The sequence below is a fragment of the Enoplosus armatus genome, chromosome 2 (assembly GCF_043641665.1).
Source record: "Enoplosus armatus isolate fEnoArm2 chromosome 2, fEnoArm2.hap1, whole genome shotgun sequence".
NCBI classification, from domain to species: Eukaryota; Metazoa; Chordata; class Actinopteri; order Centrarchiformes; family Enoplosidae; genus Enoplosus; species Enoplosus armatus.
In genome coordinates, this window is record NC_092181.1 from 25,146,586 (window position 1) to 25,165,039 (window position 18,454).

General features: G+C 40.2%; 1 protein-coding gene across 1 annotated transcript in view; it reads left to right on the plus strand.

The window, feature by feature from the left end:
• Positions 1 to 18,454, plus strand: part of LOC139300060 (voltage-dependent T-type calcium channel subunit alpha-1I-like) — a 144,763-nt gene that overhangs the window by 33,895 nt on the left and 92,414 nt on the right. Inside the window, exon 4 of the mRNA XM_070923041.1 lies at positions 9,865 to 9,962. Coding sequence (XP_070779142.1) covers positions 9,865 to 9,962 — 98 coding nt within the window. The remainder of the gene's footprint in view (positions 1 to 9,864; positions 9,963 to 18,454) is intronic.

An 18,454-nucleotide genomic window follows, 5' to 3' on the forward strand; every position in this document is an offset into this window, starting at 1 on the left:
ATAATAATAAAACTATATTCATACAGAATAGAGCAATATTATTTCTGTTTTCTGCTGCAAGAGGACACCGTTCACTGCAGTTCAACTTTAATGGAGTCCTCTTATGCTTTGGACAGATCAGAATGAGGAACTACTGGTTATGCTTTTGCTCAGCCGTCAGTCAGAGTCCCTTCAGCAGATAAAAGAATATATATTTTTTAATACATTACCTTTATTTTGAAATCTGAAAATAATTAACCCAAAATGGTTGTACTAACCTGTGGTGAAGAGAATAGGTTGTGTCCATCTCTCGTCAGTGGCGCTCATATAAAGACCACATAACTGCCGGTGAGAGACTTTGTGAGTTTTAGCTGCAGGATTCATTTGTTTTTCCCTCCTTCCTTCATCTGTCATTTCTAGAAATTATAATGATTAATATAGAAATTTGGTTTGTGGATATTAAAATTTTAACACGGTATAACAAACAATGACATGATGAAAATGTCTTTTTGGTCTTAGTGAGAGATTTTAAAGAGGTTACTGACTTCAGTCAGTCTCTGGGTGGAGTGTGGCAGTCATGTCATGTTGGTGAAATCGTACTTGTGTGTATCCGTCTGCGTCATCGCGTGTCTGTGTTTGTATTTGATTATTTATTTATTTTCTTTTGTCTTTGCCATCTGTTTCTCTCTGTTCTGGTATTGTTTTCATGTAACACGAATATGTGTACGTGTACATTTGTATACTGTAAGCGTGCAGTTCTTCATATATCAAACATATGTTTTCAGTATATATCTTAACTGTCTCCCCCTTACATTCTGAGCTGCCAAACCTTGTACTGGTAAGGAGAGCAGATGGGAGACCATAATTGATCCCGATCTGCGTTGGCAGAACTATATTCCCACATACATCAAATGTTCTCCCTCTCCGTTGACAGAAATAAGTGCTGTCTGCTCTTAGCTGAGATATTGGGTGGAAGAAGTCATGTTATTGGATTCTTGAAGTTAAAAATAACCACTCATGTTCTTTACTTACTTCAACTTACTTTAACCAGGTGCATTTCAATATGTTTTACTGTGAAGGACCATCTACTCTGTATTCATCATTTCACAAGATCACACCAAAGTGTCATCTGCAATTTGATGATTTGATGAAACACTGAGCGTTTGACTTACAGTATTGAATTAAAAGGCTTTGCATCTAATTGTAAGACTTTCACACTGACAAAACCTTTGAGTCAGTACACTACACTTGACTCACAAAGCATTTGCTGCTACGTCATTGTTTTTTAGTGAATCTACCATCCTGTCAGCTCTGAAGAGAAAGAACTTGTGCTGCTGTAGTGCTGAATCAGACACTCTATCATCTAGTCATTACTCAGTAACACAGAACAGTCTGCAACCCCACTGAGAATGCCAGCAAAACGTTTTTCGACAAGGGAGAATGAAATGCTCAACGAAGGAGTTTTTGAGTACTTAGTTGATGTCTCGTGAAATCTCTGATCTCCTTGTTTCTGTGGGTGTTTGCTAACAGGTGTACGTCGTAACATCTGGTCAAACTGGGCACTTCAATTCTTGTGATGAGATTACTGCGGAAACCATAGTATAAAAGAGCACTAGGTATAAAAATAGAAATAAAACACTGCAAACATAAATATGAGTACCAATATTGCATGCTGAAGAGCACTTTATTTGAACCAAATCAGATTTTATAGTCCTTTAGCCCTTTTTTTTGAGTACCACCCGATGCCAAAAGATGACGCCATCTTGGACCAACATCATATGGTGTCACATGTTCATAAAGCGTCCTGCAGCAATATGGCTTGTGCTTGTAAGTGTGTCGTCAATAATTGCGTAGATACGATGCCTCTTTTGTATTTTTTCTTTTTCTTTTTCAATATAAGACTTGAAGAAGGGGTAAATGCCGATTACCATGGTAGAGTGCTGCACTGTAACATATTATCCAACATATTTGTGGTAAGTGTGTGCATGTGTATGTGTCTATACACTCTAAATGTAAACATTAATTTACACTGCCTATTCAATGCAAGGGGTGATGGACGTACTGTATATGAAGTGTTTCATTTACTAAAGCTCAGTCTTTTGCATGTATGTGTTTTTGCAGTGTTTGTTTGGGTACACATGTTGCCATATGCACATGTTGTAATTAATGTAATTGGAACATGATGCACGAGGTTATTTAGTTAATGATCCTGATTAGTTTTTGATACTAAGCGTACAGTAAATGAAGCCTGGCAATCAGTCTGGTATCACATAGCACCAACTGTCTAAACAGATGTGTGTGCATTCATGGCTGATTATTCTCTGATAAAGTTGTAGTGTCATTTAACTAATATAGAATATACATACATACATGCATACTGGTATTTTTTTCCCTCGTCAGTCACGCCGTTTGGTCAGTACTGTGACTCTGTACTCTGACTACAGTTCAGTCCAGTAAAGATAAACCTGGCATCGTGTTAAAAGAAGCAAATATAAGGCTTTCATGAACTTTTAAATCATCAGGAGTCAGCAGTGAAATGTACTTGTATAAACATGATGTGGATTGCTTTTTACAGGCTGTCCCTGTGAGTCCTGAATATTTCACTTACATCTGTTTAAATGCCCCCCGGGTGTCATACGTTCACTTTGATGATTGATGCACTTTGACTTGACTTTGAGTTGCATAACTGGAAGAGCACATAGACAGGGTCAGAGCCTCGATTAAGACTTTAGGCCACCCACGCTTAAACTGTATCCACTCATAAAACCACGGAAGAAATGTGCTTCAAATAAAATAGCCTACCAAAACAGAAAGGTAGATGACGCTATTCCTATGTTGTTTAATGCAGCTACCCTGTATAAAGACCACTCAGCGATTTTTGGAAGGCATGATCTTCTCCTACTAAGACAGAAAAGGTTTAGGTCTAGTACATGTTTAGCCTAGCTTAGCACAAACACTGGACGCACGGGGGATAGTTAAGCGGCAGTAGTTGTCTCAATGAGGGCTGGATATCTGAGATGCTGGGCCCAGGCCGGTAATATCTTCACTACATAAGCTCACTCCTTGTTAAATCACATTTTTTTTTCCACAATTATTCACAATTGTTATAGTTGAAGGGCCCTTCAGCGTTTGTTAAGAGCCTAGCGACAAATCTGTCAACATTAGCACCTCTCTCTTCTCCTTTCTGGACTGTGTTCATCGAGTGCGACAGAGCAGCAACATGTTCAGACTTATCACAAATCCACGCTATTTACCTGGAAGACTCCTTCTCCTCTGTCGTTGTTCTAAACGAAATAATAAGAGTTGAAAAAGTAAAATTACAGGTAAATTGAGTAACATGTTGATGAAGTGATTGCAGCTAATGCAGCTAATGATAAAGCTAGTTTGAGTTGTTTAAGCTTAGTTTGACTTAATTTTGTGAAAATGTTTTCAATAGTTTAATCTTTTATTGATATGGGGATTGTGTAATGATATTTATGGAAACTGACCGATTTTTCAAGCAGGCTATAGCTATTTACCATTGAAAATAGTTGGCAACACTGGGTACCATTAATGGAGCTTGGTCAACCATTTGTTGCTTGCTGCTAGTGTTTGTGCTAAGTGAGGCTAAACACACCCCTGCTGTACTGAATGAACGTAGATGAAATTGATATTAATAGCTTAGTGTTGACAAAGTGGGTCCACTTTACTGTGACAAAGTCCAACTCAACCATTGATTCTCCTACTGTGTATTTTATTCCACAGTATGTTTTAATAGTTATAAAGTCAGAGGCTTAAATATGACGTGTGTAGAGTCTAACAGGAAGAGATGGGTAATGTGACCACAGCAGCTTCAGCAGACAGCTGGCTTTCATCTTTCAAGATATTCACATGTCTGCACATATAACACACACACACACACACACACACAGAGGGACATGAGCATCTGTACCCAGCTGGAGGTGTAACAGTAGCTCATTAGAGCTCTGACACCACACGACACACTGTAGGAATGTGAGAATGGAAAACAATAGACCTGGAGAGAAAACACACTCACAGAGGACAAAACAAAACAGATTGGGAGGAAATGAAGAGGATGAAGACGTAAAAGTGGAGAGATAGAATTTAAGCGTTAAAGGAAGAGATTTAAGAGAGAGTTTGTGAAGTGGAAAAGTTGGTAGAAAGGATAACAGGAGGGAGGAGGGAAAAGGTAAAGAGGGAAACCAGTGCTTCAGAGCTGTTGTAAATGAGTATGAGTCTTGTGTGCTCACTTGTCTGTGTGCAAGTGTGTGGCCCTCTATCTTCTCTGACTTGCAAACTTCTTCTGGGACAGAATATCTACTGCATCCATTAATCTCATTTTAATAATTGATGCCATCTTCTCCAGAAGGAGTTTGGCCTCGACTGTTGGCATAAAATGAGACATTTAGTGCTCTCCGGTAATTGCCATATTAGTTTATTCTCGCCTATTAGGCCGGTGTACAGCCAGCCGAATGGCCTAAATGTATAATGTGAGTGAAAACAGATTAACTTTTGCTGTTAATGCTGGTGAGCTGTAATGTGTGTGTGTAAATGTTATGTCTGTATGTCTCAGCCACTATAGCAGATACACAACCATTGAGAGAATAGCTGCTGATTTTTCACTTTTGCCTGCAGACACCATGAGGTTGACATTTGTGGTTTTGAGTGAAATGGCTTGACATCTTTTTGATGTATGCCATTAAATTTGGTGCAGACATTCATGTTCCCCAGAGGATGAATCATAATAACTTTGGCGATCACCTGACTTATCATCTAGTGTCATCATCAGGTCAAAATGTCTTCCTCTTCTTTCCTTGATGACCAAATACCTGCAAAGCTAATGACATTCCCATCAGCCTCAGCTGTGCTTTGTGTTTATTGATACTTAGCAAATGCTAGCATGCTAACACACTGACAACTAAAAGGGTGAATGTGGTAAATATTATACCTGCTAAACATCTGCATGTTGTCATTGTGAGCATGTTAGCATGCCGACATTAGCATGTGGCTCAAAGCAGCGCTGTGTGCATCCTCACAGAACTGTTATTGTGGCTGTACATTCGTAGTCTTGTTTACTTACATTTTCTCTACAGATCCACAGGTTTGTGATTCAACTCCATCTTATATGTGTCTTTTTACAATTTAAATCACTCTTAAACATTTGTACACTAACAGTAAGATTGACATAATCAGAAAGCAACACACTGTAACTCACAGTGGGCAAGCAGGTGCAGTAAACCACAGGAAGGGACTTACACTTTCAAGTCAAGTAAGTTGTTTTATAGAAAGCATTTAAAAGCAACTAATGTTGATATCAGTACATTCACTAACAGGTTCAAAAGAGCCATTGAATAATCAGAACATAGCTGATTAAACAGGTAAATGTAAAAAATAGAGAAACAGGAAACACAGTATATACACAATACAAATAAAAATAATCAAATATACAGAACTAGTAGGGACAGTAACAGGAGGCCAATCATGACATGTGCTGCTCACATGCACCATATATATTATGGATTAAGATAATTAAAATTCAATCACAAACTAATAAAATTAGTTTTGTAACAAATTGCAGCTTAAAAGCAGCTCTATCACACTCTGATGATGGAGTGCAGTGTTTGGCTCTGACTGTTGTTAATGTGGCTTTTGAAGATCACTGTGCCATGGCAAAATAATTAACACTGTTGGGAACGCCACATTCATTTGATTGAAATTGAGGCAAAAAAATGAGAGTGCTGTGAACAGAGGCTCCAAGCGAACACTTAACCTTTGTCTAATGTGCAACACTTATGTGTCCTTTAGGGTTTTCGAGTGTACGGTCACTGAGAGGTGAAAACTTAACCCGCGACTTCACCTTTCAATGAGAAAAACCCTCTAGTTTCCTTCGCTGTTTGAGGCATCCTGACAGTGAGTTTTGAAAGGCAGAACTCTCTGCACTCGTTGAAGTAACGAGTTCGTCTTTTTTGCACTGATCAACAACCTCATCAAATATTCATTATGGCCATTTGCTATTGGATAGCAATAGAAATTAAAGCAAAAATATATACAGCAAACAATTTCTCTGAAAATCTCATTGTAAGAGTTATGCGAATTGGAATTCTTTATTTCTTAACTTGTATGAAGATGTTTGTGCTTCGTTTTGGATGTTGTATTGTGCCTGTAATTATGGGCCAGCCATTGAATTCTCAAACCATTACAATCTTGTCCTTTCGATATGGGATTTTTCACTCAACACTACAGATGTACCCATGAATCTTGTGTAGCGTTTCAAATCCTGCTCCTTACATGATCTTCAACATTCAAAGCTTTCCTTTTCAACCAGCAGGGCAACCCTGGAGAAAAACTCCCACCGTTCCACCCGGATGCCTCCTGAGAGAATATTTTATAATGCCAACTTGTGACAGCACTTTTCCGGGGTAATGTAAATGGGGGAGACAAAGCAGCTCCCTCAAGAGAAAAGACACAAGGGAGTGAAAACACCACAAAGAGAAGGAGGATGTTTAAGAACCGGTTAAAAATCCACATTCTCCCCTCTGAAGCTAAAGTAATCTAGTTCCTCCATTCAAATATTCATGAGGCTGTTTGGTTGGAGAGCAGTCCTAACTCAAACACAGACAGACACTAAATTTAGTTTTACTTGTGTGTGTGTTTGTGTGTGTGTGGGTTCATGGCTTACATAACTACACTCCTCAGGAGCGTGCGTGTTAGAGTTGGGATGTGAGTGTGTATTACTGTTAGAGAGACAGAAAGCGTGTGTGTGTGTGTGTGTGTGGTTGTGCTTTGGTGCATTTGTGTGGCCCTCTGATTTGACACAGCTTTGTGTGAGCCCAGAGTCTGCCCTGACCACTTTCCCTACGTAGTGTGTGTGTGTGAGTGTGTACAGTATGTGTGTGATTGTACTTGAGTGTGATACTGAGGTCATCTGTCTGTATCTGCTCAGTGTGTGAAAAACAAGGGTGTATCGGGGGTAATAATAGCTGTGTGTGTGTGTTATTGTGCCTTTGTGTATAATAGACTGTGTCTTTGTGTGTGTGTGTGTGTGTGTGTGTATCATTGTGTGCACAAGTATAATTGTGTAAGTGTATATGTTGCATATGTGTAATCGTGTGCGTTTGTGTAGCCAAAATGAGCTGCCTTATCTAAAATTGCTGTAGAAAATTACTCAGATAAACAAATCACCATTATGTTTGCCATCACACACACACACACACACACACACACACACACACACTCGGACACCTGCCCTTTCATTGCACTGCAACACAGTGTTTGAAATCGCAGCTGTAGAAGCCTGGCAGTACTTACTCTCAGTCTAGTTAGTTAAATTTGTCCTTTTCCAGCGGACACCAGCCAAATTATTGTCAAACTTGTCTATATTACTAACAGGGTACCATCATCCTGTACCTACAAAGTGTAGACTACTGTCTCTGATCAGAGAAATAGGAGAAAAGTGGGTCCTTTCACGTAATATAGATGCAAATATGTTTATTTATTAAAAAGAACTAAAACAAATTGCCAACATTGGACCCTGACCATTGTCTTCCTATCAAAGAGGGGACGTCCATATACTGCAGGACAGTTTGCACATAGTCATGTACCGTTTACCACGGTCTTTCTTGATTTCTTTCAAAAATTAAAAATTTAATTTTAATGTTTTCAACATTCCCTTACTCTTATTTTCTTTCAGGGGAATTTATATTTTGCTTTTTTAATGTACCCCCTCCCTTTGCACCCTGTGCAGTGGCTTAAACTCCTACATGCAACATACTTTTTTCTTCCTCTTGTTGTGGAAGTGGATGAACTGTTTGCTCGTTCCTCTGCTCTGCCTGTCAAATTAGATCATAGCCACAATCTCTGTGATCTCACACAGATATGGCCGTATCCAGGTACTCTAGGAACTCTGACCTTACTTTTCATGCTCGGTGTGTTTTACTAGCACGGTTTTGTCTGATTTGTGGAGGAACTGTAGCAGAATCAGAGCTCGGCCGGCTCCTGTCACCGCCAAGGTTAAGTTAATATGCTGGCGAGAGGACGGATTCATATTTCATGGCTCACTGAGTTAGATTCACAACTTGAGGGTGCTTTCAAGCATGTGCAGAGGTCTGCTTCCTGGACTGCAAAGAATAAAGCAAACTGTTCTGTTAAGGAGTTTCACCTTTGAGCTAATTTGGAATTACAGTGCAGCTGCAGGTTTCAACTTTCAAACTTTTGCCTGGTCAAGTTTTTCCAGCTTCCAAATGAGGTACAACTCTGCAACATTTAATTGAAGTTGGCAGTGCCTATATTTTCCCGAATCCTGGCAGAACTTCGACATGGCCATGTTTTTTTTTTTGAGTTACATTTTCAACTTCGAAACTTCGCAGGATTCCATTTCAAACAGTGAAACTCCCACTGGAACACCAGGAAATCGGAGGATTTCTATGTTACTGTCTATTTCGCTGTTATTTTGCTGTCAAAGTTTTTTGGAAGACTCCTCTTGAGATGTGCAGGTCGGAAGGTCGGAAAGGTTGAAAGCGTTTAATTGGCTGGGGCTTTTTAAACTCTTGAAAAATCACCTGGTAGGCTCTCTAACCTCTCATTGAAATGAGCTTGTTATTATAGAGTGCTGGAATATCTTGGAGTAGAATATTTGTGAGAAATACCTGAAACTTTTCTTTTTCCCATATCTTGACAATTTTCTACCCCCCCCCCCCCCCCCCCCTCTTTCTCAACCTGAGAGCAGTTTCCTTTTGTTCAGCCAGGTAAATGCATTTTGCTCCCCTCTCTTTGTCTCTCTGTTCCTAACATCGTAATTATCTCCAACGCTTGATAAAACCCTCTGGCTGTCTCCCTCTCCCTCTCAATCTCGCTTTATTGCCATCGTTATATTGCACTTAATCATCCCTTGGTGCTTTACTCGAGTTGGTTTCTGATCTATCCGTCCTCATGTCACATTTTCTCCGTCTCCTGTCATCCCCCCGTTTCTTCTCTCTTCCTCTTTCTCTCTGCCCTCTTCCTCCTTCTCTGCACTCTCACTGTCTCTCATGTTGCCACTCTTCACGCAAAGTATGTTTTCCCTGTAATGAATTTGTCAGAAATAGGTCAAATTGCAAAATACTCACTCTCTGCTTCCCTTCCCTTCCATTATTCCCACCTAGTTTTACTTCAAGCTTGTTTACTCCCTCCACCTCCAATCCCTGCTCCTTCACAAGGCTCTGCTTTCATCTCAGATGGTTGCAGGTTTAATCTCATGCCTCTCATGCTTGTGCGAGCCCGCGAACCGGCAGGATACACTTTGATGCTTTCACTACATTTGCTAAAAGGTATATCGAGGGTTGCAGGAGGTCTACTGTAATTCTTCACTCGTACTTTGACATCTTCCTCCATCTGTGTCAGAATGATGAAACGCCTGGTTTTTAATGCCAGCTCAGCACTGTCAAACTCTGCCATGTAAAGCGATACACCCACACTCACTAATGGATGAGTTGCAAACTAATTCATGTTTGTGTTGTCACGCAGTGTGTTTAAAGACATAGAAGCAGTTACTTCCTGTAAGTACAGTCAGCTAATGTTAGGAAGTATACCAGTGACCCCTGTTTCTTTGAATGTCTTACTTTATCAGGTACACAAATCCCAGCTCATTAATTCATATTAGGCTTGGCACAACAGGACCCTGACTGTGCGAGCTTGTGAACGCTTCTGTTTAGGCTTTTTTCTGTTTTAATAGGAACAAACATGAAGGGAGGAGTTCATTATATCAACAAATTCAGAGGTTCAGATGAAATTCCTCCTCTGTGATGTTCACATGCGCTTCAGTGGTTGTTTCTTTAAATAGACTGTAAACATCTGGAAGTATTTGTGTTGTTAAGAAGTTTTTCTGTCTGTTTTCTTTGTATTTTCCAGGATGATTGAATACTCGCTGGACCTGCAGAACGTCAACTTCACTGCCATCAGAACAGTGAGGGTACTGCGCCCTCTCAAAGCAATTAACAGGGTGCCAAGTAAGTCACAACACCACTTCAGACTGTTACTTAAATTGATGAAATGTATTATAATACAATTTTAGCCAAAAGGAGAGAGTGAACTTTGGCTGCCCACCCGTGATGGGCACCCTCAGCTGTATGTTCATCACTGAGTTGGTGCCAATACCGACATGTCATCAAATTATTGTTCTGCTGTTTTTAAAAGAACTCTTTGATTACTGCTGAAGAAAACAACCATTACATGTCTGAAAACTGAGAGATGAGAGGACGTTCAGTCATGCAACGCCGTCTTTGGCTCTCATTCAGCACCATGGACAGCTGCTCGCAGGAGCAGCCAGGGCCTGGCAGTTTGGTCGCTGTCCGAGGTGCTGAATGTGAGTCACTGAGCCAGGAATACCTCAGCTGTGAACATGTTCAGATTAGGTGGCAACGAGCTATACTTATTGTTTGCTGGAGGGAGTGGGATTTGGCTTTGAGCTGATTAGAGCCATGATGATCTTTATCCACTGTTGTGAACAACTTATCAAAGTTATTTTAGGGTCATCATACTACGCCATAACATAACATAACATAACATAACTATTCCATATTATACCATCCTGAAACCAAACCAAACCAAACCATACCTTACCTTAAGTTGATTTGTATAGCACCTTTCAACAACAAGGCTATTCAAATATCAGTACAGAAGACGAGATATAAAAGAAACACAAGGTGATATAAAATAGGACTTAAAAGAGTAAATAAAATAGAAGCTAAAACTTAGATAAACTAGAATAAGACAGGAGAATAAAAAATATAGCGCAGCTACAGTGCAGTGAAGTATATGATTATAGATTTTAAATTGAATTTAATGAAAAGCAGTGGAAAACAGAAAAGTCTCAAGCCTTGACTGAACGAAAATAACAGAAAGTTGGAGCAGACGTCAAGTTTTCTGGGAGTTTGTTCCAGATGAGTGGTGCATAAAAACTAAATGTTGCTTCTCCATGTTTAGTTTGGACTCTGGGGACAGCAAGCAAACCTGTCCCAGATGATCTGAGAGGTCTGGAAGCTTCATAATGTAGCAGCAGGAGATACTGAAGATAAATGCATAATTAAGCACAAACAAAACACAATTGAATCAGCAAGTATATCAGATTTTGGTCAGTCCTAGATGAAGACTACATGCAGTGGTTACTGCTTGGATTTGACCATAAAGGCATCAAAGAGAACTTTGTTTAGCAGAGGATGTTCAAAAGACAAAGGTCATAATGAGGATTTGAATGGGCGCTCAGTGTAGTGGAGTGGCCATGTCCCAAATTTTCTTTGAGTTAAGTGACTTAACCATGCTTTAGTCATGCTTTCACAGAATCTGCTCAGCAGGTATTGTAGAAATAATCAACGGAAAACAAATGGGGGAACAAACTGTATGTTGGCAGTGAACACTTTGCAGATATGTCAGTAATGAAAGTTTTGCTGGTATGTTGATTTAAAAATGCGTGATCCAAGCAACATCCCACCACAAGATATGTTTGTAATCTAAAGTAGATGCATATGAACTGATTAGCCCGACTATCACTCATCAGCAACCCCAAAAAATTATATTTTAGGCCAGTCAGAAGAAATACACATCATGTCTGCTTGTGATAATAAGGGAGAGTGAGGAAGAGTCTGCAGTCCATGGCTGACTCATAAGTTTCAATGTTATTTTAGTAATTAGAGAGAGACATCTAAGAATGTGCTGCTGTATCTCAACAGAGTTGTATTTCACAAGAGGACCACACTGATGACTGTGCAGACATTTTATCTCTCGACAGTAGCTAAAAACAGTCTGAGAATTCACTCGCCTTCAGCTTGTTTTCATCGATTTAACTGTTAGTTCAGTGGAGAAAATTCTCCTCACAATGCATTTGAAGTCACTCAAATTTGGATGATGATGCCGTTTAAAGTTGATATACTTTCTCCTATAATGGGGAATAAACAAGTCCAATCACCAAGATACATAAGAATCAAATCTTCACATGACTATATATAACTATATAAAACTACAATGTGATTAAAGTTAGGGAACATTCATGGTTGAGGTAGATTTAGGCAACTAAAACACTAAAACGTTCAAATAAAAAATGGTGAACAATAAGTCTGTGACAGGACATGGACTTGGGTTTCCTACGGGACATGAAAGACAAACACACTGCACACCCATCCACCAGCCCGACCCCCACCTCGCTACATAAAGGACAGGCTACGTCCTGCATTGGAACAGACTGTTAAACACTGGCTATAAAATGTGAGGTGCTGGATCATCCATTGTGAATTTAATTGTTACGATACTGGGCTCATGATTTTAGACATTAGTGGCATGGATGGAAATCAGTCGAATACTAAATAGCTGGAGTTCCTCTTTAGAAATAATAGACTGCTGATTAAGCTGGTCATTAGTTTTTCATGGTATGGTATGTCTTCTTTTAACCAACCTGTGTACAATTTCAGTTAAAAATCAGCATTTATTGGATCCAAAACAAAACAGCTATTGTAAGGCTGGGTCCGAGAATGGTGTTTATGGCTCCACTTTGCTTGCAAATGCCTCGTGGTATTGTTGTGACACAACAAATGCTGCAGTACTGATCCCGTTCCATGCCATTATTCATTCAGGAGAGAGGAGGCCACATGAAACCACAATTGTACGTGTCGACACAAACCTGACTGCCAGATGCAGCCCAAATGCCTCGTTGTCTTGGCGGTAATGATGCCATTTTGATTGTTTACCTGTTGTTTCGATGAGCAGTTGTGCCCGTGAGCAAATTGATTTTGTCTTGTGCATTTCAAACAGTGATGGACCTCTGCACAAGAATAAAAATGGAAAGACTGAAAACTAGTCCAAACAGGAAGGTCACATTTCCTCTCTGTCCAGCCAGTGTGTCGGGTACTGTTATGATAGCTGTATTCATCCTGTGTGAGAAGGACACGAAGTGCACAGGGCTATCTAAATTCCTAAAAAGTAATTTTGTCCACCCTGAGCTGTTCTAATTTAAAAAAGAAAACCTCCTCAGAACCCAAACCCATCACTGAAGCAATGTTCAGACGTCAGTGAAGTGTTTTGTCAGTGTTTCGAGCGCTCCAACCCCGTCCCTTTGACTCCGCGAGTGCTGCTTAGTCGCGGTTCTTTTTGATGAGAATAATCAGAGCTTGCTTCTAGTTGCTTTTGTGCTTTATGTGTCTAAATTGCGCCTAGCAGGCAATCATTTTAAGAAGCTATGAGTACTCTCTAAGTCGGATATGCTGGTGCTTGAAGTTAATGTTGTTTCGCCTCCCTTATAAGCATAATTGCTAAACCCCCCACTGCTCATAAATCTGCAACATCAACTATCCGAGCAATTTCTTTTTTTTCTTCTCTGAAAGCATGTGCGGCAAATTTGGTTGGCCACAGGGAAATGTGTTGATTTCTTTATTTGGCATATAATTTATACAGAACATACATGAGCCTGCACACATGGAGAGCCCTTAAACATACATGTTTCCAGGGATACCTCTCTGTCGGTTTGTCTCTCTTTCTTTATTTGTGTCTCTGTTGAAATGCTTTCAGTTGAAAAGAGAGAAAGTCTTCTACATTTCCTTATTCATTTTTTATTTTTCTTTCTCTCTCCTCCATACTACCTCTATCACTGCATTCCCCATGTTTTTATCAGTGTTCCTCTTTGCATCATTCAGTCAGAGCCAATCTCTAATCCAGACTCAGGAAGAGGGGTTTCCTGAGTAGTTGCAGTATTTTGATCCATCTTTCCCAAACCTGGTCCTTTTTGTATCTAAACCTAACCCACCCGTGGCAGTGTGAGATAAAAGAAACACTTTTATTTTTGTGTTTTATAACAATTTTGGAGTGCACTGACAAATGATGTTGCCCTGTCGATAGGGGCATCAGATCAGAAAACGCCATCTTGTTCCCACCAGACAGGACTCAGCCGTGTTTGTGTGTGTGTGTGTGTGTGTGTGTGTGTGTTCACGCACATGTCATTTTTCATACCAGACTGTCCTCACATGGACAGCTTTGGTAGTTTGTTCAGATGCGTTCAGATGACCTGTGTTTTCGTTTTGTTGACAAGTAACAGGAATAATTACTATCCTCTTAGGCTGTGCTCACCAGAAGGCATGACATTAAAAAGTAAATGTTGTTAACTTTGCACTCCTTAATGTAACAAAGCAAACGTTAAACAATATCTAACTTGTTCCACTCTCTAAGTTTGGCATTATAGAAGTTTGCATTCCAAGCTTCCATTACCTCCATAATGGCTGGCAATGTTGCCGTGCAAGGTGGACTTAATTTGCCATTGAATGGGTTGTTTTGTACAGCTCTCTGTTGGGAGGACACAACCATGATAAGTCATTAGAGTCTAAACCATGTTTACAGCTGTAATCTGGCAATTTAATGAGCGGAGGTGACTTTTCTATTCACTGAGCTTCCTTTTTCACATTAAAAAGGCAAATGTGTTTTATTGGTCTATCTGTAACAGAGCTTAGAAACAAGCAAGAAAAGAGGCGCTATAAGAAAGTCGCCAAACACTTAGATCCCCTCACACTAGACTGAAGCTTTATTTGTGGTTTATTCAGCAACATTTCAAAAACTACACGGCATTTGGGTTAAGGAAGCAGGTGAGCGGGGAGGAAAAAGAGACAGAAAGAGAGATAAACGAGGTAGGGAAGAGGGGATCATCCGGCTCCATGAAGGCGAAGATGTACGAGAGGAAGCGAGGGATGATGAGAGGAGAGATGCGGGGGGACTCAGATGAGCAGGCCATTATGATGATAGATAGAGCCGAGGAGACAAGTCCAAGGGATAGAGGGAGTCGTTGGATGAATAGAGATAAAAAGGACAGAGAGGACGGCAGAGTGGAAGATCAGATGAGAAAAGGGAGTCGATGCAGCCATTGCACACTTTTTATTATATTTCCTTTATTTTTTGATAACATGCAGGTGGATTGACAAGCAGCGCTATCCCAACACTCATTCACACACACACAAACAATTGTAATACATTTTCTTCTTCTTGTTTCTTCTTCTTGGGTGGTGATCTATTCCTTGTCTGCCATTGTGATTATTTCATAACTAAACTAACTAGCCAAAAGCTCTTGCCCAGCTATTCCTAGAGGAAACAAAATAAAATTGCCACCTCCTGTTTGTAGGAAGATGTTGGAGGATTCTTCAGCGCCCGATTCACACCCAATGCCAATGTTAAGTGCAAGTGCAGGAAGCAGTGATCCCTTTAATTAGCAAGGCAAAAAGTAAGGGTGGTGGATGCTGGAGTAATGTTAGCTCCTTTTTTTTTTGCCATGCTAGTAGCGTGGCTCACGTGGCGCCACTTTGGTGACATGACATTTTGTATATACTGTATATTCATGTTCATGAATTATAATTTGTTGAATACTTTATGACCAAATACCTTTACATTAAACTAATGACATTTCCATCATCATCAACTTTGCGTTCTCTGCCGGCGGTTGGTATAGCAACGTCACAAACAAGATTTTACATTTCGTTTTGACAAGTCAAGCGTTTTGACAAGCCTGGACTTCAATGTCGGTCCATTTGTCCGTGTTTTGGCACATTTTTTAAGGCTACTGCTATGAGCTTTTACACAGGTTTTGGTGTTTGCTGGTGCTGCATTGGCTCGCGTTTGACCAATCAACGTACACTTATGTCTGGACCAATAACTGTACACTCAAGGTTCCTCTTGTGCTGTGGAACTCTAAGAACTACGGTCGCTCCTTGTTCTTGCTGTGGAAACACAATAAAAAGGTGCGGGGTCCTCCCACTGTTCTTAGAACTATGAAAAAGTTTCTCTGGTAGACACAATCATTCCTGTAGTTACCAACACTGCAAATAATGCAAAAAATGAACAGTTTCAAATGTTGAATTGTTCAATCATCCCAAATCGACCAACATTTCGGTCGGTCCAGAGAAGCATAGAAGCTGTCTTGAACTGGTATTGAATGGCTCACTTATGCTTCATCAAGTATTGACAGGACAATTACCAACATGAAATATGAAAGTGTCAAGTTATTTTGGAAACCACCAGCCGCAGTGGCCACAGGATGAAAAGGTCAGTTTATAACAAACACAGTCGTGCTCTGCACCAGCACCAGCTGCCAAAAGCCAGTTACTTTACTCGTCTTTATTTGTTGGATGAATAAAGAAGCAATTCTCTCTTTTATTAAAGACAATTTACCACAGAGCTCATCTCAGGGGTAATTCAATCTCCATGCTGCAGGAGAGACACAAACAGAGTCACAGAGTGCTTCACTCATGCAGACACACTCAAACACACCAGCATAGGCGCACACACTGCACGAGCAATATATGCAGGGACACAAAGCCGCAACCAATGCAAAGCCACAAACACTTGCATACACACACTTGAAGGCACATACTGACTGACTGTGCACACACTCTCAGTGGAGGATGTGTGAAATGAACAGACGAGTCAGTTAATGGGACGCTAATGGAAATTATCCAGGTCTGGCTCCCACTGGCCACAGCTTAAAGGCTTGTTTACTACATTACCCACAAACCCCCCCCTGGGGGAAGGCTGTGTTAGCAGGTAACGGTCATCAGCACTTTGTTCCTCTGCCGCCCCTCTTTTCATTTATATTCTGTTTATTCTCACTTCTAATCTACCTTTCCTTCTTCTTTGCTCCTAACATTCCCCTCCCTCCGTCTGCAGCTGCTCCCGCAATCTGCTGTAAATGATTCAAATGATTCAAGTTGCCTTTTATATAGAACAAACATTTGTTGTTCTATTTAATCAACACTCGGTAATATCCCATGATCAAATAGCCAGACTAATGCTATTATTAAGTGACTTTAATTTTACGTCCTGGAGGGAGCAGTTTTGAATCGTTTCATCTTTTAATCACATCTCAAACTTGAGCAAAAGGCTTGTGTCCTTTTATGTGCTGTTTTATCCCTGCTTTCCATCTTTCCTTCTTTACCAGCCACGACAGCGCATGGCTGGTTTGATTCTGTGTGTGTGTCATCATGGCAAAATGTGGTCCTGAGACACCTACTGTAACGGGAACTACCACAGAAGCTTTGCGGAGTTTAAATGTCTGTCTGTCTGTGGCATCACAACCGTGCAAGACGCAGTCACAAAACTTTACAGGTGTGTAGTTGAGATCAAAAGGAAGTTCGAAGATGGGAGTGATCCGAGCAAGGGCGCTAAGTAGGGGGTAGGAAGTTGGGATCACGCCTTTGGCCCACATTCTTTTTAAGCTGCGGATCACTGTATCCCAGTATGTTAATATGTGGATTTGGTCCAACCCATGAGTACTCGTCAACATGTTGTTGTTACTGGTGATAAGTTGTTAATATTCCCACATTAGGATGTCTTGAGTGATATTGCAGCACTATAAGCTGCTACATCATTGTGGGGAAAAGAGACAACTCTCTCAAAGGAAATCAGGTTCCTTGATGTCACGGTTAGACTTCAGTTCCAGTAGAGTTCAACTCACTGTAATTTAGTTTGGTTTGAATGGCATTTTGCATATGTAGTTAAAGCCAATAATCACACTAATTGAAAAATAAACTGCTAAAACAAGGCCATTAATAGAAATGGATCAAACTAAAAATTATTTTCTGGGTATCTTCTGTTATTCTGTTTCCCTGGCAGTGAGAGCTAAATGTTTGAATTTTGAGGAATTTCAAATACCTGTAAATGATCTAAACTCAGCTCAGCATACTATTCACCAAAGGTCAAGTCCGTGTCTGCCTGTGTTTATACCAAAAGGATGTGAGAGTATTTTGTATTTTTCCCAACAAAAGTGAAATCTCACTCTTTGAGAGGGATTTAATTCTCATGAGAAACGTGCATTTTCCAGTTGTGATGGCCACCTCCAGCAGTGCTAAGGATCATTTCCCACAAGGAATAGGAACATAAATAACATTCAAATTACGGCTGTACTTTTTCATGGAAATGTCACATATTTGATGCTTTATTTTTGAAATATACTCTTCCTTGTCTTCTGCTTCTTTTCGACTGAAACATCTTAAAGCATTACGTCATTTGGCAGGACCCCTGGGACAAGGTCTGAGGACCGCATGCCCACTTACCCTCTGCTAAATGCTGTATCAATCCTCTATCAATTTTACAGAAAGAATTTAACCCCTGGTTTAGTTTCCTTATACAGATCAGAGTCAAAGTAATGGGCCGTGGGATCACAATTAGTGTGGAGATTAGCAATTGATTAGCTAATTATGATAATAAGACAGCTTATATGGAAATGCAAGCATAATGTGTTCATTTCTGCACGAGCAAAAGAGTGGGAGGGACGAGAGAGTGTTTGTGTAAAAGAGAGAGAGAAAGAGGTAGTTAGGTGGAAAGATGAGAATTTGAAAAGTGGGCGTCTGTGTGTGTTTCTGTGTGTGAGTGCACAAATTCGACAGGCGCATCTTTGTGTTTGCTTGTGTATTTCTACCATTAACTCTAGAAATACAAGAATCTGTTGCTGGTCCACGCTTTGAGGTTTCAACTTAACACG